General features: G+C 66.8%; 4 protein-coding genes across 12 annotated transcripts; 1 reads left to right on the forward strand and 3 right to left on the reverse strand.

Annotated features, from left to right (window-relative positions):
- Positions 1 to 2900: 2900 nt before the first annotated feature.
- Positions 2901 to 5861, reverse strand: LPAR2 (lysophosphatidic acid receptor 2). The gene is made up of 2 exons (XM_037818355.1): positions 4616 to 5861; positions 2901 to 4311 (listed from the first exon to the last, which is right to left on the reverse strand). The coding sequence occupies exons 1-2, from the start codon at positions 5346 to 5348 to the stop codon at positions 3998 to 4000; spliced, it is 1047 nt and encodes a 348-aa protein (XP_037674283.1). The 5' UTR covers positions 5349 to 5861; the 3' UTR covers positions 2901 to 3997.
- A 682-nt stretch (positions 5862 to 6543) lies between these two features.
- On the reverse strand, positions 6544 to 14644 carry LOC119520468 (GEM interacting protein). 8 transcript variants are annotated; one of them, XM_037818348.1, is made up of 21 exons: positions 14498 to 14644; positions 13555 to 13639; positions 13034 to 13109; positions 12801 to 12864; positions 12500 to 12625; positions 12345 to 12409; positions 12162 to 12269; positions 11779 to 11859; positions 11531 to 11701; positions 11313 to 11450; positions 11009 to 11205; positions 10728 to 10813; positions 10573 to 10662; positions 10184 to 10261; positions 9961 to 10115; positions 9562 to 9750; positions 9337 to 9474; positions 9056 to 9243; positions 8587 to 8968; positions 7377 to 7443; positions 6544 to 7267 (listed from the first exon to the last, which is right to left on the reverse strand). In XM_037818348.1, exons 1-21 carry the CDS (start codon positions 14514 to 14516, stop codon positions 6894 to 6896), a joined length of 2877 nt encoding a protein of 958 aa, XP_037674276.1. In that variant the 5' UTR covers positions 14517 to 14644; the 3' UTR covers positions 6544 to 6893. The 8 variants fall into 8 exon arrangements, with proteins under 8 accessions (XP_037674276.1, XP_037674275.1, XP_037674277.1 ...); XM_037818347.1 differs by lacking the exon at positions 13034 to 13109 and having other exon boundaries at positions 12500 to 12707; XM_037818349.1 differs by lacking the exon at positions 13034 to 13109 and having other exon boundaries at positions 10755 to 10813; positions 12500 to 12710.
- Positions 14515 to 15261, forward strand: LOC119520195 (proline-rich protein 2-like). The gene has a single exon (XM_037817897.1). It carries the CDS (start codon positions 14515 to 14517, stop codon positions 15259 to 15261), a length of 747 nt encoding a protein of 248 aa, XP_037673825.1.
- A 406-nt stretch (positions 15262 to 15667) lies between these two features.
- On the reverse strand, positions 15668 to 25561 carry ATP13A1 (ATPase 13A1). Of its 2 annotated transcripts, XM_037818422.1 has the most exons (26): positions 25026 to 25391; positions 23219 to 23308; positions 22923 to 23113; positions 22033 to 22105; positions 21638 to 21793; positions 21485 to 21554; positions 21313 to 21419; positions 21074 to 21203; positions 20930 to 20985; positions 20516 to 20642; positions 20312 to 20449; positions 20111 to 20231; positions 19880 to 20037; positions 19597 to 19772; positions 19414 to 19524; positions 19047 to 19172; positions 18710 to 18818; positions 18037 to 18236; positions 17814 to 17910; positions 17274 to 17431; positions 17087 to 17201; positions 16792 to 16988; positions 16427 to 16569; positions 16229 to 16340; positions 15989 to 16132; positions 15668 to 15917 (listed from the first exon to the last, which is right to left on the reverse strand). In XM_037818422.1, the coding sequence occupies exons 1-26, from the start codon at positions 25389 to 25391 to the stop codon at positions 15807 to 15809; spliced, it is 3582 nt and encodes a 1193-aa protein (XP_037674350.1). In that variant the 3' UTR covers positions 15668 to 15806. The 2 variants fall into 2 exon arrangements, with proteins under 2 accessions (XP_037674350.1, XP_037674349.1); XM_037818421.1 differs by having other exon boundaries at positions 20312 to 20642; positions 25026 to 25561.
- Between the last annotated feature and the right edge of the window lie 621 nt (positions 25562 to 26182).

Here is a 26182-nt window from a genome sequence, read left to right on the forward strand (position 1 = left end):
TTTTATAGACTACATAAAGGAAACACAGAAAGCACCCTGCAACATCTCACACTGGATTTGCTCAAATTGAAAGTGTAAATGGACCCTGACACAGTGTCCCCATTTGGAGGAAAACAAAACGATTTTCTGAATTTGTTTATTTCTAATTGTCTTCCTATATTAAGAATGCAAACCAATACTGATACGTGACCCTGGAGATTAAGATCTGTATAGTCACAAACACACCTCAGGCTCCAAGGTAATTCCCATTTGTTGAATTATCCACCCCCCAGGCTGGGGAACACGGAACTTGATGCAGCCCCTGGGCCGGCCTTCTCCGCCACACGGGCCCTGCCACGAGCCAGCGACTGAGGAGCAGGGGCCGGGCAGCTTTACCCTGCAGTAGCACCACGGTGGGAGCCAAGCCCTGGAATGTCGCTGGCACGAAGGAAGAACTAACCCGAACCCAACCCTTTCGATTTTAAAGGGACGCTGTGGCTGCCATTTGGGACCGCACAGCTCTCCAGCGCCCTGGCAGCCACAGACGTTCGAAAAGTGGCCGCTGCACCCGCAACCTGCCAATCCTGCGACACACCTGTCACTCCAGCACACAAGTGACTCGGAGGGGGCAGGCTGCCACTGCTGGCTGTCTGCTTCTGACCTGGCGGTTTCCACAACCTCCCTCCCGGTTCCCGGGTCTGGAGGCCTCGTCCTGACTTCTCGGGACTTGAGCAGAATCCAGGCTCCAGGACCCCGTGGCCCCTGAAGACCCCCGAGGATGAGGAATGCAAGAGTACTGTTCTGGGGGACAGCCCAAAGCTTGCACAAATTTTCACACGGACCCCACGATTGGAATCTTGGTTCAGGACCATGGAAGGAGGGGAGCAACCCGGAGCCTGGCAGTCCAGACAGGAGCCCACGCGAGGCTGAGAGCACCGGAAGCCACTCACAGGCAGTCGGGAGGCACAAACAAATCACCAATGTAAACCGGCAGGCTGCAAAATTTATTATGAAAAAATAAGGCTATGTACGATACAGCAAATGAGAAAAAATGTTTCTGCCCCTTATTGGTGTTGTAAAAGGGAAGAAAGAGAAAGTGCCTGCGGGAGGTCCACTCAGAAGCAGACCTCCCCTCCCCAGGAGGTGCCCAGAGGGCACAAAGGCAGCCTGAGATGGCTGCAGCAACCGGAGCTGAGCCTGCACATGGTCCAATACTCCGAGAGTACCTGCTACATGACAATGTGAATTCAGCGCAAGCATCCAGAACCACCTTCCCAAAGATGCAGCAGGGCGTTAGGAAGCCAGGCCTGAGGACAGCAGGCGTCTTCCCTTACCTGCTTATGGGGATGAAACAGGTGAGGGGCAGAAATCCTTCCAGCCTAGGAAGGGGGTGGCGGGAGCGCTGCAAGAGGCTGGGGACCGAAAGACGCGTAGAAGGCCCCCCACCCAGGCTCTCCCGGGCTGAGAACCCCCCAGGCTGCAGCCCTCGGCAAGGAAAGGCCCACCCAGGACGCATCTCCTCCAAAGGCAAGGGTGGCACTGGGCTGTGCTGCGCGGCGACCTCAGAACCCAGAGCTCCTACCGAGGCCAGGTCCACTCAAGTGCAGGGCTCCGAGGCTTTTTCTAGGCCTCTAAATAAAAGCCCAGGGGTCTTCCGACCTCAGAAAGAGGTCAGGAGCCAGGAACTCAGTGCCTGGTGGCTATGGTAAGGTCATCCACACGTAGAGCTCCCACCTGTTTAATTTCTTGGACTTAAAAAGAGCTGTCTTTGGGGACAGCCAGAAAGAGGGGACCGACTGCATCGAGATGTAAAGCCCATTTTGGAGACTGGAATCTTAAGGAAAAAACAGCAGTGCCTTTGGCACTCCCTTCAGGAGCCCACAGCCACACGCGGACCACTGTGGCAACGCCAGCTCCCAGCTCCCAGCTCCCAGTTCCTACAAGTCCCAGAAGCTCTTCAGTTCCGCAAAACCTTACCGAATGCTGAGTGCCAGGCACTGGGTACCCCAACTCTGAGGTGCGACTGAGGGAAGACAGACAGGTCTCCCCGCCAGGCCCTCCCTGTGCCCCTACACTCTCCTGACAGCGGCTTGCACAGGAGGGGAGCACAGAGACCCCCTGGGCCTCCGGCTTCCCCGGCACAAGGCTCCAGATTCCCGCGCAAACAGGGTGGGGGGAGCGGAGAGGGAGCGGGAGGGCTGCACAGCAGAAGGGACAGCAGGCCTGAGGGGCGCGGCTTTGCTCGTGCCTCTCCCCGCCTCCCGCACACCCGGACCACCAGGGGCCTCCGGCACCCCCGGACCACCAAGGGCCTCCCGCACAGCACGCACCACCAGGGGCCTCCCGCACCCCCGGCCGGGCCCCGTCCACCAAGGCCTCGTCCTTCCCAGGGTCTCCAGCCCGTTCCCCCTTCCTAGCCCGTCAAACACGGGGCTGCGTCTGCCTGCTCGGCGGGGGCAGAGTCGGCCTCCCCCCTGGGCCCGGAGCGCTCCCCGCTCCCGCCAGCCTCCCTCCCACGCCCGCCGCCCGGGACCCCAGCCGACCCTTCCCGGGACAGCCCGAGCTGCGCAGCGCGTCGCCCGGAGCATCCACGGCGGCGCCACCCGACAAAGGCAGCAGCCAACCGCCGCCCAGCTCTGCCCCTGGCCCCGCCCCCCGCCGCGACCAGCCAATCGGTGCGCACTACCCGGGGATACCCGCCCAGCCACTCCCCTCAGCGTCGCAGAAGCCGACGGAGGTTGCCATGACAACGGCGCTTCCCACTCGTGGATTCCGAGGCGCTCCCCCTCCGCCCGCCCCGCCCCCGCCCCCTCCGACGCGCACGCGCCCTGCAGCACCTCTCGCCGCCCGCGGTCCCCCCGCCCCAGCTCCTCGTCCGCGCCCCGGACACTCGCCAGCCCGCCGGGAGGAGCCTCCCTCCCCCCATCCCCACCCCCTCCGGGCCCAGCGCGGGAAGGACGTGCCGGTGCGGGGGCTCCTCGGCGCCGGCCCGTCGGTGGCGGGGAAAGACCTAGAAGTGTGTATTTGGGCAACACAGGTTTCGGTTGAAGGCGCTCTCCTTGGGGACCAGTGGGGGGACCACAGCCTGCAGGGGTGCCCTCGGTGGGGCCTAACTCGCGTGGGCCGGGCGGAGGGAGCCGGCTGAGCTCGGGAGCAGCGAGGCCCCGGTGCACCGTCCACGCTGTGTGACCCCGGCCGGATCTCCACCTCTCTGAGCTGCCGTCCTTACGTGAAAGCCAGTGTGGATATGGGGCAAGAGGGGATTAAAAACGCAGCCATGCCCTTGTCCGCGTGCCAGGCACAGCTGAGGAGCGCAGGAAACGCCCCTCTCCGAGCCTCTTCCCACACCGGGTACCCCCCCGCCTGTGGCTCCCGCGTGGGGTCAGGCCCTCAAACCACCCGCCTCAGACACAGGGCGGGTGGGAGAGTCAGGGCTCTAGCAGGCAGAGGCCTCCCTGGAGGGGGGGTGGGGGCCGACAGCCAGGCAGGCAGGTGGGAGGCAAACCACAGAGGTGGGAGAGAAGACAAGGAGGCAGGACAGCTGGCACAGGATGGCCAGACACGGAGGAGCCAGGCAGGGGCAGCCAGGCCCCAGCGGACACTCCAGGGACCAGGTGGCTGGACTGAGCTGGTGACACGATGCTCGGGGGACGCAGGGCAGAAAGAAGGGTTCACTCCTCGTACCACGCCCCCACCCGAGGCCCCTCAACTCTCACAGGGGCAGGTGCACCCCCAAGGCTGCCAGGCCTGTGCCCCGAGACAACGCACCTCAGGCACACAGTGCATCTGTGGTCCCTTCTTGCTGCCCCTCGTCTGCCAGGCCCCAGGGCTTACCAGCAACGTGCCAGGTAAAACATCTGTTCAGGAGCCCCAAACCTGAGATGACTGAGAAGCCAGACAGATCCTGTGTTTGTGACAACCCAAGCTCCAACCCTGCTCCGGGGTGGGTGGCAGGGGCCGGGGCACCCGTCTGCCTTCCAGTGCGTCACAGGCTGGGGTGATCTGCGCAGTCGGGGGGCTACAGGATGGAGTCCACCAGGGGGTGGCCGTTCTCAGGGAGCACGAGGCGAGCGCTGGTGCCCGTGTGGGTGGAGGGTGTGCAGCGTGCAGGCTTGTGGGCAGCCCGGCGGAGGCACTGGCAGCAGAGCAGGCGGCGGAAGGTGCGGCGCATCTCGGCATCCCGGCACGAGTACACCACGGCGTTGACCAGCGAGTTGGCCTCAGCCAGCAGCAGGAAGTACTTCTCCACGGCCAGGACATCGCAGGACTTGCAGTTCAGGCCGTCCAGGAGCAGCACCACCTGGGCAGGCGTCCAGCAGACCACAAACGCCCCTGTGGGAGGAGCCGGGGTGAGCAGGGCAGGCAGCCCCAGCTCTGGGCTCAGGCACGGACCTGCAGGGGCCTTGCTCTGCCTGCAGGATGGGGACACTGTGGAACAGGCTGGTCACCTGGGGCGGGAAGAGGAGCCCTGGGCAGGGCCTCTGTATGTTCTTGGCCTCCTGCTCTCCACCCCCACCCCCCAGTGCGTTCTGTCTTCAACAGCTGGCTTGACCCCCTACTCCCACAAAACCTCACACTTCTGCAGAGTTCGCCCCAGATCCGGCTCCCAGCCCCGTGGGCGGGCCACCGCACTCACCCAGGATGATGACCACCGTCTTGACCAGGCTGAGCGTGGTCTCGCGGTAGCGGGGGTGGCAGCTGACGTGCTCTGCCATGCGCTGCACCCGCCGCCGCACGTAGAAGTAGATGCGGGTGTAGACGGCCACCATGAGCAGGAAGACGAGCAGGCTGGACAGGGCCCAGGCGGCCAGGTAGGCGCGGCTGAGCAGGGGCGCCATGCGCGAGCAGCGGTCCAGAGCACACAGGCAATGCCACGAGTGGGCTGGCAGCAGCCCCAGGCCTAGCGCGGCCACCCACACGCCCATGATGAGTAGCAGAACGCGGCCGCGGGGCAGGCGGCTGTGCAGCTGCACGGCCATGACGCTGCGGTGCCGCTCTACGGCGATGGCCAGCAGCGTGGCCACCGAGGCCGTCAGGCTGGTGTCCAGCAGGCCCTGCCGCAGGAACCAGCCGTCGAGCGAGAGCCGGGCGGTGCGTGGGCCGGTGTGGAACATGAGGAAGAGGTAGGCCACGCCCGCGAAGAGGTCGGCAGCTGCCAGGTTGCCCAGCAGGTAGTAGATGGGCTGGTGGAAGCGGCGGTTGGCGGCGATGGCTGCGATGACCAGCAGGTTGGTGAGCAGCACCAGCGCGCTGACCGTCAGCCCCAGCGCCACCACCACCACGTCCTTGGGCCGCCAGTGGGGGCTGAGCTCCTTGCCGCTGTTGTTGTAGAAGAAGCCGACCGACTCGTTGTAGTGGCAGCGCGCCATGGCCCGGATCTGCGGGTACAGGGGGTCAGGGTGCAGCGTGGGTGCAAGGCCCGGGGCAGCGGCCGGCGCAGATCCCAGGGGGCCAGGGTGACTCGGGGGCCGCCCCCTCCATGGGTGCGGGGCTGCTCGGGCGCACAGGCTGCGAGAACCGGCTCCCGGTCTGAGGGGGCCGCGCCCTTTGTTCCTTGACCTGAAGCCGCAAAACAAAACCCACCCACGATCCGCGCGCCCGCGCGGCCCACGGGTGGGGGCGGGACCGGAGGCGGAGCCTCGAGAGGAGACGGGGGTTCCCGGCGGGAGGCGGAGGAGGGGGGCGGCCAGTGCAAGGACTCCGGCTGTGGGCGGCGGGCCGTCCCGGGACGGAAAGAGCGCCCCGGTGGCCCCAGGACAAAGGGGGAGACCGGGAGGCGGGGAGAGGAGGGGGCAGGGGGAGGCGGAGGGGGCGGTGCCCCAGCCCCGCGGGCACGTGCCGCGCGCAGGGTCCCGGAGACGCCCCGGGAGGCCGCGGACCCCGGCGCGCCCCGCCCGGCCTCACCTGGACGCCGTCGCGCCGCGGCCTGGGTGCGGGGCGGGGGGAACCGGCCGAGGCCCACGGGCGGGCGGTGGGAGGGGCGGGGCCGGGCCCGGGCCGGACGCCCCTCTCCCTTTCCGGCGCGGGCTCCCCCCGGCCCCCGCACACCTGAGGCGCCCGCAGCTCCGCACCTTCGGGACCCGGTGGCTCGGCGGCCGGAGGATCCCGCAGAGACCGCGCTCCGCCCCGGGCGCGGTTCCGGGTGGTCTCGGGCCCGCGCCCCCGGCCCGCCCCGCCCCCTCCCCCGCGTCCAATCGGTGGCGGAGCCGCAAGCCCCGCCCTGATCCGACCCGGCTCTCGGAGCCGCGACCCCCGCCCGCCTCCGCGGTCGCGGTAGGGGCTGCTCGGCGCCCGCACACCCCTCGGGCCCCCTCCCGGCCCCGCCCACGCCGCCCTCCGGGCCTCCCCGCGGCCCCGGCTCCCACGGCCCGCAGCACACAGCCCTATTGTCCCGGTTATCTGCACTCTGTTTGTCGCGCTGTGCAGGGCCGGACTGGGGACGCCGAGTTCCGGGAGGCCGGCGTGACTCACCCTGGCGCTCAGGGTGCAAGAGAGGGGGCCTCAGGCACCGCGGCTGCCCTCCCAGCCTTCTCCCCGCCACCTCCCGGGAAAGATGCGCATGCACTCAGGTCACAGTTTATTCGGGGGGAGGGGAGTGGGTCTGGGCTGCCCGCCCCTCCCCGAGACACGGGCCCCACAAGGAGGAGAGGGGGAGTGGTCACCACCAAAGTGACAAGGGCCCAGGTGGACCCCAAGGATCCTGTGACCTGTGACCCCGATGCCTGACAGTGACCGGTGACTGGTGGGGTGGGGGGCCCCAGACGTTGCCCAGACAGGGCTTTAGGCTTCCCGGACCATCTTCTCTCTCCTTACAGGAGCTCTCCAGGAGCCCCAGGGACTAAACTCCTGGCTCAGTGTCTGACCACGGAGTGGGGTGGGGACAGGTGGGTCGTCCACGTGGGGGTGGGGGCTGGTCAGAGATGGTCCTCGGCTTCCTCGGGCTGGGCGTCCGGGCAGCACACGGCCCTGGGCACGGCGTCACCGTGCAGCTTGGAGAGGAGCCGGGCTGTCTCCTGTGTGATCTCAAAGTGCTTGGGCAGAGGGGCGCGGCGCAGGGGGCTGCCCTCAGAGGAGGCGGGGGCAAGGCCAGACCCCCGACCCCGCAAGCTCCCTGGCAGCCCTGATGCAACAGGGGTCTCTTCACCCAGCTTGGAAGCCACCAGGGCCAGGCTGGACAGCTGGAGGGTGACGGGCCGCACACCCCCCCGGGGGTACTTCACTGGCTGGCGGCTGAAATGGCCGCGGGACTGCGTCCCCAGGGGCAGGTCCTCGGAGCCTTGGCTGGACGCTGTGAGGCAGGGTGGGCAGGGCTGGTTACTCCCTCGGGAATCACCTCCTGCCAAGCCACCCCGGGGCAGGGGCACCCCCAGAGCAACAGGGCTCCCCAGTGTGCTCACCTTCCTCTTCCCCATTTTTGGTGTCTTCTGCCACTTCCTCTGCCAGGTCACTCAGCAGAGTCGGGGTCTGCAGGGAGAAACCCAGGAGTGAGACCCCAACAATAAGCCCCAGCACCTCACAGCTCTTGGCGAGCTGAGGGTTCGTTCCTGGACATGCAAAACTTCTTTTTAGTTCTGCTCCTAACCGAAGCCTTCCATCGTTCTGCCTTGGGTTGTATGTGTTACCAGAATACAAATTAAAAAGAACTACAGAACTTTACAAACACAGGGAGCGAGCCCGACGTGCACAGTGGAACGTAGCCAGTGATATAACTACAGTGGTTGTCGAGTGTAAGGAAGGTGCCGATTGCCCTAATGCAGCATGAGCCACAGGGAGAGCAGGTGGGATATGGGAGCTTGGCGCTCTCTTCATGGTTTTCCTGAAAACCCACAACTGCCCTAAAAAAAATAAAGAACAAAAACGGCACCACCTGCCTGCCCTGATCAGCGGTAAGCTCTGCTGTCGGAGAACCCCCTCAGCTAGGTGGCCATAGCAGCTGGAGCTCTTTGCCATCCCCGTTCTGAGACCCCACAGCCTGCAGGCAGCCCCTTGTCCCAGCCCTGGGGGTCCCGGGAGGAGGTCTGCCCAGACCGAGCTGGCCACCCACAGCCCCCGGCCTGGTTCACAGCCTACGCCGACGCCGCGTCGCCCTTCCCGGGAGAGTCACTCCTAGTTTGCCTCCTGTCTTCACTCACGGCCTCCACCTCTCGGGGTTGTGGCGAGGGTGGCAGGAAGCTTAGACGAGCCTGTGCAAGCCTGTGAGCATCAGCTGCTGTGCTGAGCCCCTGGCCTCGCCTCCTAACACCTTCGTGTCACTCATCCACTCCGATGTCCGGCAGGGCCCCAGACGCCAGGTGGGTGGTCCCACCTCGGGGCCTGGGTACAGCCACTCCCTCGGCCTGGATGCCCCCCAAGTCTCCTCCGCGTCTCATGCGCTGTTTGTCAGCCTCACCCCAGGGACGGGGTCTGTCCACCTGGCTCATTGCCGTTTCTAGAACAAGGCCAGGCACGTCGCAGTGCCCAGATTCGCCCCACGAGCGCCTCCGCAGGGCCGCGCCTAGCCGTTACTCCAGGAGTGTGCACCCACCACCCCATCCTCCACGCTCTCTTCCAGGAGGAGCACGGGCTGGAAAGGGGGGGACCCAGCAGAGCGAGCCCACGGGTGCCTACCTCAGGGGCTGTGGCCTCAGGGCACTGCTCCAGGGAGCTCCGGGGCAGGGGCTCCGGGTCCGAGGCCAGGGCTGGGGGCGGGGGGTCCGGCACGAGCTGTGGGGTTGGTGGCTGGAGGCTGCTCGCGAGGGGCCCGGGGCCCGGGCTGGGGTGGCGGGGTGGGGTCTCAATGGCCGGGGGCAGCTCGTCCATCCCGAAGACCTGCTCATATTGCGTGATGAGGAGCTCCACGAGCTGGGCCTGGTGCGCAGAGTCCAGCAGGCAGGCCACAGGGCCAGGCCCGGCAGCACCCACACCACCCGGTGGCCGCAGAAGTGTTGGCCCAAAGACGATGCCCAGGTTGTTGGCAGACATTCTGTTCTCCTCACACCGGCCAGCAACCCTGGGGGCGGTGTGGGGAGGAGGGTCAGGCGCAGGTCACGGTCACCGGCAGGGGCTGCCGAGGTGAGCTGCTTGGGTCAGGGGTCACCTGAACAGGTGAGCCACCAGGTGCCGCAGGGTGTTGTAGTTGGAGTCAGGCAGCTGCCCCAGGAGAGTCTTCAGCGAGTGGATCAGCTCGGGGCCGGGGGTCCCGGGGTCCCCTGGCTCTGCACGCAGGGTCTTGGCCAGAGAGATGAAGGCGTCGTAGAGGTGGAAGGGGACCACGGGGTCGGTGAGCTGGGGGGACACGGGCATGGGTGGGCTGTGGAGGGTCCTCGGCCCCCCACCTCTGCCCTTGTCCCAGCCCCAGCCCCAGCCCCAAGCTCCCACCTCCTGGAGAAAGCGCTTGAGGACACTGGACACGTCATGTGGGGAGTTCCCTGACAGCTCCACCAGGGCGCGGCCATTCTCGAAAGCCTGGCACAGCCGCTCCACGCGGACCCGCGACCCGCTGAGCCGGTAGATGCCCTGCAGGGCAGAGGGAGCAGATGTGCTCGGGCACTGCCGCCACCAGCAGGGCAGGGGCCATTCGGGGGACGGGGCAGGGAGTGGCACCTGCACATCCAGGGCGCGCTGCTCTATTTCGGCCGTGCACCTGCTGACCACAAAGGGCACCTCTTCCGGGAAGTCCCTGGGCAACTGCAGGAAGTCAACCCCAAAGAGCGGGGTCCGGGCTGGGAGCCTTCTGTGTCCGCAGAGGATCAGCAGGGTTTCCAGGCAGCGCTTGTGGCAGGTCAGAAAGCACTGGGGGGTAGGGGGGCCACAGGGTAGGGTCGTGGGTCATGGGAGATCCCAGGGGTCACAGGGCTGGGGCAGGGGTCATGGGAGATCATGGGGGTGGTCACAGGGCCTCGGGGGCCAGTGGGGAAGAGGAGGTCGTGGGGACCCTTGGGTTGGGGTCAGGGGATGTCCTGGGGACACAGAGGTCAGCAGGGGTCAGCGGCCAGGCCCTACCTCCTCACACTCGGTCCCGCTGACCATGAAGGCCTCGCACTCGCGGCACTTGGCAGGGCCCCGCAGCCGCCGTAGCCGGTGGGTCTGCGCAGCGCTGGACAGCGTCCACTTCCTGAAGGGGCTCCCCGCCCCGTTCTCCAGCCCGTCTCCCAGGTCTGCAGGACAGGGGTCAGGGCCTGCACCCCCCCCGCCCACTCCACCCGCCCTGCCCGCCGGGCCTCACCGGTGTCTCTCTCCTCGAGGTCATCTGAGGACTCAGTGCCCGTGGACGAGGCCTTCACCAGTCGCCGCGGGCCAGGGCCTGGGGCCAGGGGTCACAGATGGGGGGGCACAGGGGTCATGGGGAGGTCAAAGGGTGAAGGGACACTCCTGGTTTTCAGGGCTCGCAGAACCACCCACAGGGGCCCTCGAGGAGCAGGTCAGTAGACAGAAGAGAATTCTTCAGACAGGTCAAAGATTGAGGCAGAAGAATGGGCCAGTGGCCTGGAGGGAGACTCAGAAGTTGAGGAAAAAGGTCTGGGAGTAAGGTAGGTCAGAGGGCAAGGGATAGGTCAGAGATTGGGGATCAGAGCTTGGCCAGTGGAAGGAGGAGAGTGGGGGTCCTGGCCCCACCTGGGCTGGAAGTTGGGGAGTCCAGGGATTGTGACTCGCAGCCGCCGCCCACGCTGTCCCCGTCGCTGCCCAGGGTGGAGCCTGGGGTCCCTGGGAGAGAGCAGGTTGTGAGCACCGTGCCAGCCCCCTCCTCCCCGCGATCCCCCAGCACTCACCCTGCCAGCCGGGGCCCACGTCCGCACCCTCATCCAGCTGCGGAGGTGGGGGCTCCGAGGGCCTCTTCCTCGGGTCCAGAGGGGAGCTGAGGGAAGGGGGCAGCAGGCCTGACTCCCTGGCAAACTCAAGGGCTTGCATCCCCCAGTACTGACCACGGCTACTCCCACGTCCCGCTCCCTTCAGCATGGATAGCCTCCGACCCCGGCCCTGAAGGGGAGCTGGGCCCCACGGCGCTGCCCGGCCCTCCAGGGACGGCCCCCCACCCGCGCCCCGGGCCCACCTGTGCGCCGCGGGCACGAACTCCTGGAAGGAAAAGGCGGGCGGCGGGGGCGGCGGCGTGTCGGGCCGCAGCCCCCTCACGAACTCCTGGTAGCGCTGGCCGGGCTCGAAGGGCGCGCAGCACTCCGCCAGGGCCGCGAAGGCGCGGGGTCCGTGCTCCGCCTGCGCCCCCCGCAGCCCGAACAGGCCTAGGGTCACCTGCGGGAGGAGATGGCACCGTCAGGGCGGGCCGGGGCCGCGGGCGGAGCTGGGGGTCGGGAACCGGCCCCGCGGGGGGCGCCCGGAGTGGGGGGGGGGGTCCTCACCCGCTTCAGCACTTCGTCCCCCTGCAGCACCAGCTTGCGCACGTGGGACACGATCCGCTGCTTGGCGGCCTCCAGGTCCTGCTGCCGGGCGTTGGCCTCGCGGACGCAGGCCTGGTACAGCGCCTCGGCCTCCTGCGCCTGCGGAGAGCCGGGGGTCGGGGTTTGCGGGGCCCGGGGCGCGGGGCGGGGCCGCCGGGCGGGGGCGGGGCCTCCCGCACCTTGGCCTGAGCCTCCTCTCGCGATCGCCGCCGCCGCTCCTGCTGCTTGCTGGACCCCGGCGAGGCCTGGGGGGCCGAGTCCTCGGGGGACCCCTGGGAGCGCGCCTGCAGGTCCTCGCAGCGCTGCACGTACTGGAGCTGGGCTCGCCGCAGCGCCTGCAGCGCCTCGTTCTGGGGGCCGGTGGGGGTTGGTCAATGGCATGTGCCCTGCGGGGCCACCCCGCCCCGGACACCCGCCCCGGGCTCACCATCCGCTTCTGCTCCTTCACCCACTGCTCCTTGAACTCTTTCCGCCATTTCTCGATCTCCGTCCGTTTGGCCGCGAGGGGCTGCGGGGGCGGGGGGGGCAGGAACGGGGACGCTGCCTGGGGTACCCCCTCCGGGCAGAGACCCCGCATTGCCCCTCCCTGCCGTGGCCCCTGCGCTCCTTCTCTCCTCCGGCCACCCCACCCTGCCTGGACCCGGAGGCCCGGGGCGCGTCCTGCACCGCGCAGGTGCCTTGCACTCTTGCACCCGCTGGCTCCCGCAGCCCGGTGGGCGTGCTGCTGTGTGGGGAGAGCGAGGCACTCAGCCACCCAGAGCCGCGGCCCCCGCCGGACGGTGGGGGTGGGGTGGGGGGTGACGCCCCCACCTGGTAATAGTCTCTTTTCTGCTGGGCCACGGTCTCCAAGGTCAGGGTCCCCAGGTTGAGGTCCCTTTCCAGAAACAGGGTGTAGACGTCCTGCAGGGGCATGTGGCTCTGCGGGATGGGGGACAGACATCAGGGTGGTGTCGGGGGCGCTAGGGGGCTCGGGCCCTGAGCTTTTCTGCCTACCTGCTGATGCAGGGACGCCCTGCCAGCCTCCGCAATCTTCATGACGCTTTTGGCAAACTCCAGCTCTAGGGGGAGACAAGAGGGGTCCAGGGCTGGCCAGAGCCTGAGGGGTTGGGGGGTGGGGGGGCCAGGCCCTGCACGCAAGGGGCTCTCACCGTGGCTGGCCCTCTTCTCTATCCAGGCCAGCAGCTCCTTGGCGTAGCGGCTCCAGGTCTTGGCGTACTCCAGGGCTGCGTTCACACCGCCCTTGGTGCGAACCAGCCGCAGATCCAGTTCCTCCCCTGGGGCAGGTGGGCACGGCCTGAGGGGAAGCCCTCCCTGCACCTGTTCCATGCCCCCAGGCGTCCTGGTGGCGATTTTACCCTGCTGGGGAGATCACCGGTTCCCTACCCTGGCTGGGCTTCCTGAGGGCACCCGGGCCCATGCCCGGGAGGCTCTCTGGCCCCAAGCCCCTACCTGTGAGGCGTGCGGAGACCTCGGCAGAGGGGCTGCTCCAGCCGCTGCTTTCACTGGTCTGGGGCTGGAGGGAGAGCAAGCACTCGGGAGCAAGCTCCTCCCTGAGAACCCCTCCTCACGGAGACCCCCCTCACAGAGACACCCTCCCTGAGACCCCCTCCTCACAGAGACCCCCCTCACAGAGACCCCGTCCTCACGGAGGCCCCCTCCCTGAGACCCCCCAACCCTCTCACCACCGTGGCTGTGGGGGCCTGGTCAGGGTCAGGGTCTCCTGAGGGTGCCATATCTCCTGCCAGCATCTCAAGGGTCCTGGTGGGTAGGGGTGTCAGGATTCCACCCTCCAGTCAGTCTGTCCCCCTGGGGGTGCCAGGGACCCCAGGGATTTGAGGATCGGTCTTGGGTACCACTGCTGTGGTATCTCATACCTGAGAGGTCTGAGAGGTGGGGTTTGGGAGGGGGGGAATAGGTGAGTTTTTTATGGAACTTGGGAAAGGGTTTTAAGGGCCTCCGGCAACTTTGAGGTACATAGAGTAGGATTACAGGGATCCCAAATGTTTTCAGAGACCACAAGCAGGATATGTGGGGTCCTAGGACCACTGTGGGGATTTCCAATGGATTTGGGGGGTTGCCTTTTGGGTAGCAAGTGCTTGGTGCGTCCTCTCGGACTCCTCAGTTGCTAGGCAAGTGGGTCCAGGTATTGCAGGTTCCTGGAGCATCCCACCAGGATTTGTGGGTGTCCCACACTCAGACTCACACGTTCCCCAGTGAGATCTCGAGGTTGTCCAGGCTCCGGAAGATATCACTGTACCTCTTCCTGCTCTCGGGAACCGGGGGAAGCCCTGGTCGGGGGCAGGGGTGTCCCAGGTGAGCCGGTCACTGCCTCCCTCCACCAGAGCTCCTCACCGGAGTGTGTGTCCCCTTCCCTCCTGGCCCTGTGGGGGTGTGGGACACCTGGGAGGCCTGTATCCAGGAAGGGGCCGGGTGTGGGAGTCGGGGTGAGGGAGCGTGGGCTCGGTTGGGACCGACTCGGGGCAGGCTGATGGACTCACAACCAAGCAGCGACACCCACACGGCGCAGACCAGGGAGACGACCCACCCACGCTGTCCTAGGGGTCCGGCAGACAGAGGATCTGCCTTGACATGGAACTACAGGGACCCCAAGCCAGACAGAAACACGTGGGACAGACAGGCAGGAGCCTGCGGCAGAGACGCACGCGGGAAGGGTTTGAGAGCACAGAGAGGGACAAAAAGAGGGACAAAAAGATGGAATGACACTCGGCTCACTCACTAGGTGCACAAAGACACACCGAAACACAAGTCCTGACATATGTGTGCTGGCCACCCACCCCCCAGGACGGCACTTCCCCCTCCCCGGGGGTGGGGGACCCCGCGCGCCTCTCCATCAGCGGCGTGACACCCTGCCCCCCTCACAAAATTCAGAAGCAGAAGCGGCCACTTCCCCTTCCTGGCCCCCTCCCCCAGGCATCCGGGGTGAGGACTCCGAGGGGGGAGGGGGCCAGGGGCTGCTGTCTCGGGCCCCCTCCGGCCTGGAGTCCTCGCAATGAAGGGTCCCGCGTCCGCCCCGCTCGGGGAACTCCTCCCTCGGCTCCCGGGAGCGGGAGGGACAGGCCCTCAATTGAGGAAGTGCGGGACGGCAGGGAGAGGACCCTCCCGGGCCCGGACTCCGGGCCCCCTACCCGGCTCCGCTGCGTCCATGGCCCGGCCCAGCCCGGGAGTCCTTCCGCAGGGGCCGGGATGGGGATGGGGTCGCGTGCCGGCCCGGCCCGGCTCGGATTTCCTGCCGCCGCGGCCGCCGCCGCCGCCGCCGCCAGGGTCCGCGTCGCCCCGCCCCCAGCAGTGCCCGCCCAGCGGAAACCACGCCCACCGCCGCCCTGGTCCGTCTCGCCCAAGCGGAGGACACGCCCAGCGCCGCCCCTCCCCCAGGAGTGCCCGCCCGCGGGGCCACGCCCACTGCCGCCCAGGTTTTGCGTCGCCCCGCCCCCAGCAGTGCCCGCCCCGCGGAAACCACGCCCACCGCCGCCCTGGTCCGTACCGCCCAAGCAGAGGACACGCCCAGCGCCGCCCCGCCCCCAGCAGTGCCCGCCCCGCGGAAACCACGCCCGCCGCCGCCCTGGTCCGTCCCGCCCAAGCGGAGGACACCCCGAGCGCCGCCCCGCCCCCAGCAATGCTCGAGCCCCGCAGAGGCCGCGCGCCCCCGACCTGGGCATCCCTGACCCTGTGTCCCCGCCAAGGCTTCCTCCCCAGACCCGTGTGGCCCCAACGCCCACGTTGCCCCAGCCCTACCCACAGTGCCCCCCCACACGCAGGTACCGGGACCCCAGCACCCAGGGACAGCCTCGCCCTGGGCCTCCTGGACCCTGAACCCAGCCCCCAAGTACCCCGGCGCCCGTGGTGGCCCGACGGCCTGCCCGATGCCTGGAATCTGAAGTCCCAGGCCTGACCACCTCACCTGGGGGACCCCCAGTGACCTGTCAGGCACCGGGAGGGGGTCTCCCAGGGGTCCTCCCCAGCAATACTCAACACAGAGGCTCCCCCTGGGGCTCAGTGCTCCCAGGCCACCCCCACACACACACCCTGGCTGTGCCCCCAGGCCAAGGTCCTGAGGGGCAGCTCATCCGACCTACAGAAACACCCCCACAGCCCTCACCTGGGGGAACTTTTTGGCTGGAAATAAAAACCTTACAGCAGGTCACACCGACGGGAGAGACACGCGGTGGAAAGGGGAAAACGCCACCAGCTGTGGCCCCTCGGGACAGCGTCCTGAGATGTTAAAATGAGAAAGCCCTGTGCCAGCTGAGACCCCAGCCCACACCCCACGGCGCCAGAGACAGGAAGGCCAGACACCCTAAAATTGCAATGCTGCTTTATTGACCCCGGTGCTGCCCGGGCAGGCTCTGCAGACACGGCAGGACCCAGCTCGGTCTTCCGCAGGGCGTGGCCAGGCGGCCTGGAGTGGGGGCCCCATCCCGGGGTGGCCCCACTGCCTCAGGAAGGCACTTTCAGCTTCGGGGACCCCAGGAAGAACTGCAGGGCACGGTCGGCCAAGAGCGCCAGGCAGAAGTCCAGGAGCAGCACCTGGGCGATGACCAGCTTGAACTGGCCAGGGCGGTGTGGTGAGCCGGGGCCACCAGGCCAGGCAGGCCAGACCCCGCCGCAGCCGCACTCACCTCCACGGGGATGTCCACCAGGCCAAACTGGCTGTTGAAGTCCGGTGAGGAGCCGAGGAGCAGGCCCACGATGGCCAGCAGCGACAGGGCCAGGCTCCAGAGCAGGGGCTTGTTCTCTGGCAGGCTCTCCATGAAGGGCGGGCCCTGCAGCGGGCAGCAGCAGGGAGCGTGTGGGGCAAGTGTGCGCAGGGCCCGTGACTGCGCCCGTGGGTGCGTGCGGGTGCACGTGCGCGGCCTCACCTTGTAGTTGATGGCAAAGGTGGCCGTCTGCATGGCCATGGCCATGATGTACACGGTGCTGTTGACCAGGCTGGGCTCGAACTCCTTGTCCAGGTCCACGAACTGCTCCTGCCTGCGGGCTGTGGTCAGGCCCTGCCACCCTCGCCGTCCCCCGGGAGCCCTGCGCCCCTGGACCCTGCGACCCCAGGGGGCACGCACCTCTCAGGGCTCCGGGCCTGGGCCCCGCGGTACAGGTAGACGAGGCTCAGGAAGTGCATGAGAAACTGCAGCATGACGGTGAGAACCGTGTACACGTTGAAGATGTTGGGCAGCGGCCGCTCCCGGGACAGGGTCTTCAGGGGCTAGGGGCGGGCGGGGGTGAGGGCACAGGCTCAGCAGCCTCAGTCAGCCGGCCCCTCCACTCTGCCCAGCAGCGTCCGCCCCAGGGATGCTGAAACCACCGGGCGGCTCGCACCTTACCGTTCAAACCCTTGGTTCCCACCCACCCTTCAGCCCCCCACCTTCGTGGTCTCTGACTGTGCCCCGCCTCGGCCTGGGGCGTGCGCCAGGTGTCCCAGGCCCACCTTGGAACGGGAGATGAAGAGGAAGCAGCCGGCCAGCAGCAGCCCCTGCAGGGTGGCCTGGAAGTCGCTGAACTTGACGCCCTCCAGGTAGAGTACGCTCTGGCTGTAGGCCAGGATCAGGGCGTTCAGCGCCAGGATCTTAAACATCTGCAGCGTTGTCACCAGCGTGCAGCGGCCCTGCTTGATCACATGGCAGACTGCAGGGGATGGGGGTGTGGGTGTGGGCAGGGACCGGGGATGGGGGGTGGGGGCCACAAGGGTGGGGGGGTCAAATGGGAGGGAGGCGGGTGCTCACTGCACTGGATGGACGAGAGCTTGGAGGTGAAGGGTGCAGCAATGCTGGCGTCCCCCAGCTTCACGAGGGGCGCACTCTCATCCTCGAGGTCCCGCAGCACCTGGCTCAGGCGGTCCTGGGCGGGGGGGGGCACCCGTGAGGCCTGGCCGTGGGGGGGCACCGCATCCCACCCCACCCCGAGACTCACCCGCTGGGACAACAGCAGCTCGTCGGTGGGCGGGGGCCCTGCCCTCTGCTTGGCTGCCCTCGGGGCGCCCCGGACGCTGCTGCTCGGGACCGGGCCGTCCCGGGGCCGACGCCGCCGCTCCACCAGCCGCTCAGGGGCGTTGGCCAGGAGCGCCACACCTGGGGCCGGGGCAGGAGGCCCCGTCAGCCCCAGACCAGGGACGGGGCCTGTCGTCCGCATCCCAAGGCTGCCGCTCCCCAACCCCTCCCGGAGCCCTGCAGTCTGCTCCCATCCCAAATGTTTCCCGGGGCTGCCCGTGGCCCACCCCCTAGGGAAAGCCCCAAAGAGCTCCGACCCTAGAAAACAAAGACAGGCAAGTCTCAGCCGTGAAAACTGAGCTGCCTCCAAGGACCAGTGATTCCAGGAGGAACCTGCATGGACAGGCGTCCGCCGCCCTGCCCTCCCCGCCCGGGACTGCCCCTTCCTCCTCTGCGTCTCCTGGGACCCGAGGCGAGGCCGGGCTGGCCCTCCCCGAGCCCCCACCTGAGGCGTGGGGCTCACCCACATCGGCGTGCTTCAAGGCACCCACATCATTGGTGCCGTCCCCACACATGAGCGTCACGTAGCCCAGCTCCTTCAGGCTGGTGATGACGAGCTCCTGCCGGAGAGAGGCCCCCCGGCCCATCAGCCACCGCCTGGGCCCTGCCAACCATCCCCGTCACCCCAGGCTCCGCCACCAGATGCCCCCAGACCTACCTGCCCCTGGCATCACCCCATCACCCACCTTCTGCTTGGGGGCCACGCGGGCAAACACCTGCACGTGGGGGATGAGGCGGAGCAGCTGCTGGGGGTCCGTGGACTGCAGGTGGGCCAGGCCATCGCCTGTGAGGCATAGCGCGTGCTCCAGGGCCAGTGCCTTCGGGGAGCCCTGGGCCAGGGGCAGCACGATGCTGCCGTCGATGGAGCGCCACTCCCACGGCTGGCCTGCGCGTTGGGGGCCGGAGTCAGGGGTGGGGTCAGGGGTGCCCCTGCCTGTCACCCCAGCCTGGACACGCTCATAGGGGTCGCCACACAGACCCCCCCAGCCTCAGGGAACAGGTGCCGCCATCTCCCCCACTCGGATGGGCAAGGCCGCCAGCCCCAAGCGCAAGAGACCCCCAAGCCCCCCACCCAAAGTGCAGGGCGAATGTCCTCCGCCCAGTCAGACCCATCAGCCCCCTGGACCCCTACTGGCTCCAGGGCTCGGCTGGTGTCTCCCTGCCTCGAGGAGACCCTCCAATCACACGCCAGCTTCCTCTTTCTGGCTGGCCTGGGTGGGTGCTGAGAGCCCCCCCACCCACAGGGAGCACCCACTCCCTAGGCCCAGGCGGGTGGTCACGAGACACTGGGAGACCCTGCTCCAGGTCGACTGGGGCGGCCACCCTGGGGTGCAGATGACAGGCTCCCACAGCTCCCACCTTCGTCCCGGGGCAGCTGCAGGATCAGCGTGTGCATCTTGTCAATGAAGTGCAGCTCCCGGGCCACGTGGCAGGCAGTGAGCGGGTTGTCTCCTGTGATCATCACCACCTGGGGGCAGGCGCCATCGCGTCACTCCGTGCACGCCGGCTTCGCCTCCCCCCACCCCACCAAAAGAAAACATGCGTCCCCCGGGGCCGGGCACTGGTCCCCTAGCCTCACTTCGTCCCGGGGACGAGGCCACAGGTGGTCACGGGCGCCCCAGCGGCACAGCCGAGGGCCCGCGCTGCCCCGGACCAGCCCCTGCTGGCACAGCCCCTGCCCGTCCGGTGGCCATACCCGGTGGGACGCGTTCTGAATCTCACGGATCACTGCCTTTGAGTCAGCCTTGAGCGGACAGGAAACGACAATGAAGCCGACGAACTTGAGGTTGCACTCCAGGGCCTCCCGCCTGACCTCTCGGGCCTGTGGGGGACACGCAGGGGCCCTTGTGACCACGCCCGGCACCCACAGCCAGCTGGATCCTGGCTCTGCTCCTCAGTGATGCCCGGACACACCCCTCCATCGGCCACCAGCGCTGCCCCGGCCCTCTACCACCGGCTAGATGCCTTCCAGAGCCCCCAGCCCCAGCGGAGCCCCCCTCCAGGGGACGCACAAACCCCCGAGACGGAGGTATGAGAGGGCCAGCAGGTGGGAGCCCCAGTACCTGCTGGTGGGTGAGGTGCCCCAGCTCCTTGTAGCCCAGGGCAAGAACACGGGCGCCTTCCCGGGAGATCTCCGTGTGGATGTGCTGGTAGTCGGGGGGGCACTGGGAGAACTGGGGGTGCAGGTCAGGTCAGTGGTGGCGCCGCCTCTCCCGCGCCCCCTGCCCCGCCCAGGGCTGGCTCACCATGGGGTGCAGGGTCTCGGGGGCCCCCTTCACAGCCGCGATGTAGCAGAGGTCGGGGGAGCCGAGCTTCTCGTAGGAGGCAAGCACGGACATTCGCTTTAGGGCACTGGCAAAATGAAAGCGCTGGTGAATTTTCAGCCCCTGAGTTTTAATACTTCGGGGGAATACTTTCTCATCTGGAAACAAATAAGCAGGAGTCCTGAGGGGCTTCGCTCAGGAGCGGCCACCCGGCCCCAGCTCTCCCGACTGCCCGCGCCCCCTGCCAGGACCCCCGGGGGCTCACCGCGGGTCAGCGTCCAGTCCACGGCCGTCAGCATGGCCTTCTCCAGGGGGTCACCCACAAGGGTGCCATCGTCCAGCTGCACCAGCGAGTGACACGAGGCGAGGGCGCGGTGCGTCTCCACGGGGATGCCGGACACGGGTGTCACCTCCGTCCCGTCCCTGTGGGGAGGGGGCAGCGGTCACAGGAGAGGCAGGACGGGCCACCCAAGGCCCCGGCCGCCCGCGGCCTCACCTGAGCCCGGCCACGCCGCGCACCACGAGGCTGTCGCTGGTCAGGGTGCCCGTCTTGTCGAAGCAGCAGACCTCGACCTTGCCGGCGAAGGGAATCCGGAAGGGCTCCGTGCAGTACATGTCTGGGGGCCACCAGGGTCAGGGTCCAGCCTCCCCCACCCCCGCCCCCTCCGGCACCCCCAGCCCCGCCCAAGGCCCTCACAGAGCTTGGCCAGGGCAATGAGGGACGTGTTGACAGCCAGGGACAGCTCGATGGGCAGCTCGGGGGGCACGACGGAGGTGAGGATCAGGGTGCACTCGAGGAACAGCTTATAGCGGTTCCGGCTGGGGTCCTTGGTACCTGGGGAGACAGGGCTGCCAGGCTGCGGCCGCAGGGGCGGGGGGCCGGGGTCGGGGCACGGCTCACCTTCCACCCACACGTAGGCGGCCGCCGCCACGGCAAAGACCAGGAGGAAGAGAATGAAGATGAAGGTCTCTAGGTTGTTTGCCGTCACCCTCTTGACGCCGAAGAGGATGGTGCGCAGCAGCTTGCCCTGCAGGGCGGACGCAGCTGCTGCTCCAGAACTCCACGGCAACCGCAGGGGGCTGCAGGCCGCGGAGTCGGGCAGCCGCGGGGGAAAAGGGGCAGGATTTCTGGGAGTCCCCCCACCCCTTGCCAGCCAGCACAGACCATCGTGGCTCAAAAGACTTGGCACGTGAGACCTTCGCCCTACACAGCACGGCAAAAACCGCCAAGCCCCTGGATTCCCCTGCACCCCAGAACATGCCGCCAGAGTGTGGTGGGGCCGAAGCGTTGGCTATGTCCCCACAGCGTCCCCACCTGGGATGTGTTGAAGCCGGTCCTCAGGACGAAGGCCACACACCCATTGTCCACCGCTGGGGGGCAAGCAGACCAGGTCAGCGGCGGCCACCCTGGCCCCCACCTGGCCAGCCTGGGCCCCCCCAGCTGCCTCCCGGCACCTACGCTTGAGGCCCGAGGCGGCCTTCTGCGGCGGGATGTGCTGCACCACCTTGGTGCCCCCGAAGACGACATGCAGCCGCGCGTCCGCCTGCAGGTCCAGCACCCGGGCCGGGTCGAGGTCTCCGATGGGCTCCTGAGGACGGGGGTGCATGAACCCGGCTGGCAGCATCCCCTCGTGATGCCCGGAACCTGTGCCCAGGCCTCCCTCCTGACCCCTCCCTGGAGCCCGAGTCCTCGCCCACCTTCATCTGCGGCACTGACTCCCCCGTGAGCATGGCCTCGTCCACGATGCAGCGGCCTCGCAGCAGCAGCACGTCGCAGGGCACCAGGTTCTCCTGGGGGGAGCGGCCTGCGGGACAGAGGGGGTTGGCCGAGCCCCAGTGGCGGCCCCCCCCAGGACAGGCCGGGCCTCACCGATGGAGACGATGTCCCCGGGCACGATCTCGTCGCTGGCAACCGGCCTCCACTTGCGGCTCCGGTAGACCTGGGGGGCCAGTGCGGGTGTCCACATCGAGCCCCTCCTGGTGCAGGTGGCCGCAGGGACCCCCACCCACCCCGGCCCCAGACCTGGATCATGTGGGGTTTGTTGCCCATCTTGCGGATCTCGGACATGTTCCGCATCTGCTGCTGCACCAGCGAGGCCTCGAAGGCCACGAGCATGGAGAGAGTGAAGACGCTGTAGTACCAGTATTCGTCCAGGCACCAGAGCCCCACGCAGAACACCTGCCGGGAGCGCGTCTTACCCCGGCCCGCCCCCACCCTGTCTTCACCCCCACCGCCCAGCCTCACCCCACCCAGACACGCGGCTGAGGCCGGACTGGCAGAGGGAGGGCTGTCCCAGCCACCGTCTCTGCCCCGTGAGGAAGGAAGTGGTTTAAGGGTCGGAGGTGGCAGACAGGCTTGCCCTGACCCTAAAGGCCCAAGGAAGGGGGGTGGGGGGGAGGATGGAGCTGCCGCTTTACCTGGAACACGAAGAAGGGGGCTGTGGCTCTCTCCTTGAACAGCTCCGAGAAGTCGGGCACCACCATCTCGGCCCTGTAAGACACCAGGTGCACGCCCTGCTCCTGGGCACCCAGGTGGCCTCCCCTCTTGGGGCTTGAGCGGGGCCGTCCCACCTGATGGGGGTGGGGTGAGGCAGACGGTGGCCCGAGGAGGAGCATCTCCTGAACCATGGAGCACCCGGGCTCTGAAATGCAGGTGCCGGGGCACAACCCACCCCAGAGAGGGAGGCCGGGAGCTTTTCTGAAAGCGTCTGGAGTAAGGGCCCCTGTATGTGAGGCCCAGGCTGGCTAGGGGAGCGCTGTCCTCACTCTGCCCTCGAACCAAAAAGCTGTCCCGACAGCCGACAGGGCACACGACAAGAGGCGACTGTGGTGCGAGACCCCATAACGTGGTGCTGGGCACTCTCTTACGAGCAGCAGCGGCGTGAAAGGGGATGTCCTGAGACTGACCACAGGGCGCGGCAAATGCTTCCTTACGAGCTTTTGGATGAGATGGTAGTTGTGGTCGATGCATTCATCGTTTCTGAAAGTTAACCGACTGAGAAAAAGGCGCCTAGAGGTTCTAAGGGTTCCTAGGATTAGGGCTGTCACCACGGAGGCTGACAGGGGCTCTGATGCCAGACGAGGTGCAAAGTCTGTGCCGCCCTTGCTGGCTGCGGGTGAGCACCTGCGTCTCTGGGGTGGCGGAAGGAGAGCACATACCTGCCGGCACGCTCACACAGGAAGAGCGATCGTCATGGCCAGCACCTCAAGCGTGCGGATGGACGTGAGGGTGACAGGAAGGATTCAGAGCGCACCCAGTTGGGAAAGGGGCCACGGCGACAACGCAACGAGGAGGGCCAGGGACTCACTTGTTACTCCCAAATTTCTTCTCGGCTGCCCGGATCTCCGCATCCTCCTGGAACCCTCTGCTGCTCTGGTAGTAAGAGAAGGTGTTTCCCACAGGAAAGGCCACGGGAAGGAACTGCTTCTTCTCGTGGGCATCGTAGGAATACTTGATTTTCTGGAATTCGAAGGACAGCACCTCCTGCCCGTCCTCGTCCTGCGTGGAAAGCATGTTGTGGCCGAGGCCCTGGGCCCAGGGTGCGGGCGCGTGAGAAGCCCGCCGAGTACCAGCTCTAGTTGCCCGGTGGACGGCCATCCCTACCTCGTCCCGGTGCAGGGCCACGAGCTCGGCGGAGCCATTGTTGGGCGTCGGCACCACTTTCACGAAGGTCGCTTTGCTGGAGTCATACTCCTGCGAGGGGCAGAGGACCCTCTCCTCAACCAGCAGCCCCTCGGACCCTCGGGGTGGCTGCAGCAAAAGAGCTGCGCAGATGAGCTCTGGAAAACGCAGCTTGGGCACCAGGGCTGGCTGGCCACAGGCTCTGCGGATGCTGGAGGGGGCTCGGCCCGGAATACCCGGCACACACCAACTCCCTCGCTGCCTCACGTCTCTGCTCAAACGTCTCCTCTTGGGAGGCCTCCCAACGCCCCATCTGGTTCCTTCCCAACAGCTCCCAGCCCTCCGTCATGGCCTCAGCGGCTCTCCGCTGCTTATCGCTGAGCATGTGTTCTGTCTCCCCCACTAGCTCCACAAACGGATGTCTGCCTGCTCTGTTTACTGCTGTCTGCTCAGCACCTAAAACACACTCAGCCCCCCCCACCCCAGCCCCGGCAATGCCGTGGGCACACGGCTGCATTCACTCCACCCTGTGCAACAGGTAGGGGCCCACCCCTCGGGGTGTCCAAGGCAAGAAGCAGGGGGACTGAGACGAGCATCCAACTAAAACTCTGGTGATGCCATGGAGAAAAGCACACAGCACCCCTCTGGCCCATCTCAGGCTACACGCTGTGCAGAAAGCACCCCCATTTCTCCCGGCAGAAGTGCTGTGGTCGGGGGTCACAGTTCTCGTTTTACGGAGAGCACAAGTGTTCCTGTCTGAGAGCTCTGGTGCAAACTCACATCTGCCACCGCTAACCCCATTATTCGTTTAGATCCCCCCGTTCTTGTCCCTGGAGAGAAAGTTAACTGTCACTTTTTAGTCACAGGCTGAAAGGCAGGCCCAAGTTTTTGGAGGGACACAATCTTCCAATTCTCCTCGTTAGGCTGTGCCTCCCTGGGGCCTTTTGCTGTCCCCACCGAAAGCACCAGAGCCAGAAGTGTGGTCCCTCCCCTCAGAAAAGACTTGGAGAGAAAGGATGGGCTGGGCTGAGGTCATACTCTCTGAACGGGAAAATCTGAGGATTCAGCCCACCAACGGCGCCAGCGGAGCCTCCTGTGTTTTCGCAGGACCCTGGAAGCTTTCCCTTTCCCTCTTCTCCCGAAAGCTTCCAACTGTACACATAAAGTGGCCGGAAATTTTTGAAAAGCTGGAAACCAGCTCCTACAAGTCAAAAAGCCTGCTCCTGCTGGTAAGTAAAATCCACACTCAAACACACACTTGGAAGCTTTTGCAGGAGGAGGGAGGACACAGGGGCTCTGGGGTAAAGAGTCCTTTCCTTTAGCCGGCTCAGAGGGAAGGCTCGCTGGAGCCAGACTCAGTGTCGGGGGCTCCAAACCTGCTCCAGGCACCAGGGTGTCTGGGGTCAACTGGCAACCTAGGACAGCTCGCAGTCACCCCTCCTGCCACGGCGCTCCCGCACAGGCTCGCAGTGTAAAGCACCCCCTGGCAGCCGCGCCCGCACCACAGGGCTGATGCCCAGCTCTGCCAGCCTCACCGGAGCGGGAACCCGCCCCGCAGGAGGAGCGAGGGAGAAGCGAGTCTTCGCTGGTTCAGAGAGCGGGCACCGACGCGTCCCGTAGCGCCCCGGGCTAAGCTCTATGGCAGCCGTTATCCTTCTGAATCTTAAGCACCCCGGGAGGAGTGCAGAGGCAGGAAGCACCTGCGCTAGGGTCGCACGGCCGGCTAGCAGCGGGGTCAGGGTCACGCTTGAGCCCGGGGCAGAGCGGAGGCCCGGGCGCGCGCACTTACCGGGGTGCAGGTGAGCGCGCAGTGCGCGTGCACGGACCAATGTCCCGAGAGGACGGTGAGCGCGTGCGCGAGGCAGATGGCGGCGAGTACGAGCAGCGCGGCCTCGGGGACCTGCGTCCAGCTTCCGCCCCAGCAGCCTGCGGCCGCGGCGCCCAGCCAGGCCGGGTACAGCAGCCCCGCGAACGGCAGCACCGTGAGGCGCCGCAGCAGCGCCAGGCGCCGGCACGGCCACACGGCGGCCACCAGCTCATCGCCGCTCGCTACGAGCGCCGGCCCGGCGGCGAGGGGCGCGGGCGGCTGCGGCCGGGCCTTGGTCTGCCCGCCGGCCCGGGCCCCGCCGGGAACCGCGTTGCCCACTGCCGCCATCTTCCTCTGCGCCGCGCTCGGTTCCGGGCGGAGGCACCGCCTCCCTTCCGAGGTTTCAGTTCCGGCGAACACTGGGCGCCGCCATGGCAGCCGGGCCTGGGAGGGACCGGGGCAACAAGGGGAGCTGATCCCGGAAGTGGATCGACGGGCGCCGCCATGACGGGCTGTGGCCGGAAGGAGAGGCTGGGCGCCGCCATGACAGGGAGAGCCTGGCAAGCACGGGGCCGCTTACGCGCTCTGCCACGCCGGACTGGCACCGGAAAAGACGAGACGGGGCGCATTGAGCGCCGCCGTGACAACCTGGGCCGGAAGAGGCGGTCCGTCCCCCTGTCTGCTCTCCGAGGGGCGGGGCCTGAGGGTTCTGGGACGTCACGAGGGGGCGGGACGGGGCCTGGGGCCCCCTCAGGCTCGCGCGTGCGCTGCGTAACGAACCGGCAGGAAAGGGGAGTTGGAGATGACAGACCGTTCTGTAGTTTACTTTTCTGTCGTTTAAATACTGTTATTTGAACAAAACCACCTTGGGACTAGTCAACAGTGGCGATTAGTAACTAATAATAGGGCTAATTACACAGCAATTTAACTCCTTTTAAAACTTGTTATTGGCTATTTAAATGTTGTAGGCAATATTGGTGCATATTCCGCAGATATGTAAATGTGAGGCTTTTGAAAGGGAGAATGCAAATACAATAGGACTTAAGTGACAAGATCCTACATAAAAAACAGCGACGTTTCTTTCTGTCGGGAAACAGTAGGGCATTTTCATTCATCCTGTTTTCTTTCCCAACGTTCTC

Source organism: Choloepus didactylus, chromosome 25 (assembly GCF_015220235.1).
Source record: "Choloepus didactylus isolate mChoDid1 chromosome 25, mChoDid1.pri, whole genome shotgun sequence".
NCBI classification, from domain to species: Eukaryota; Metazoa; Chordata; class Mammalia; order Pilosa; family Megalonychidae; genus Choloepus; species Choloepus didactylus.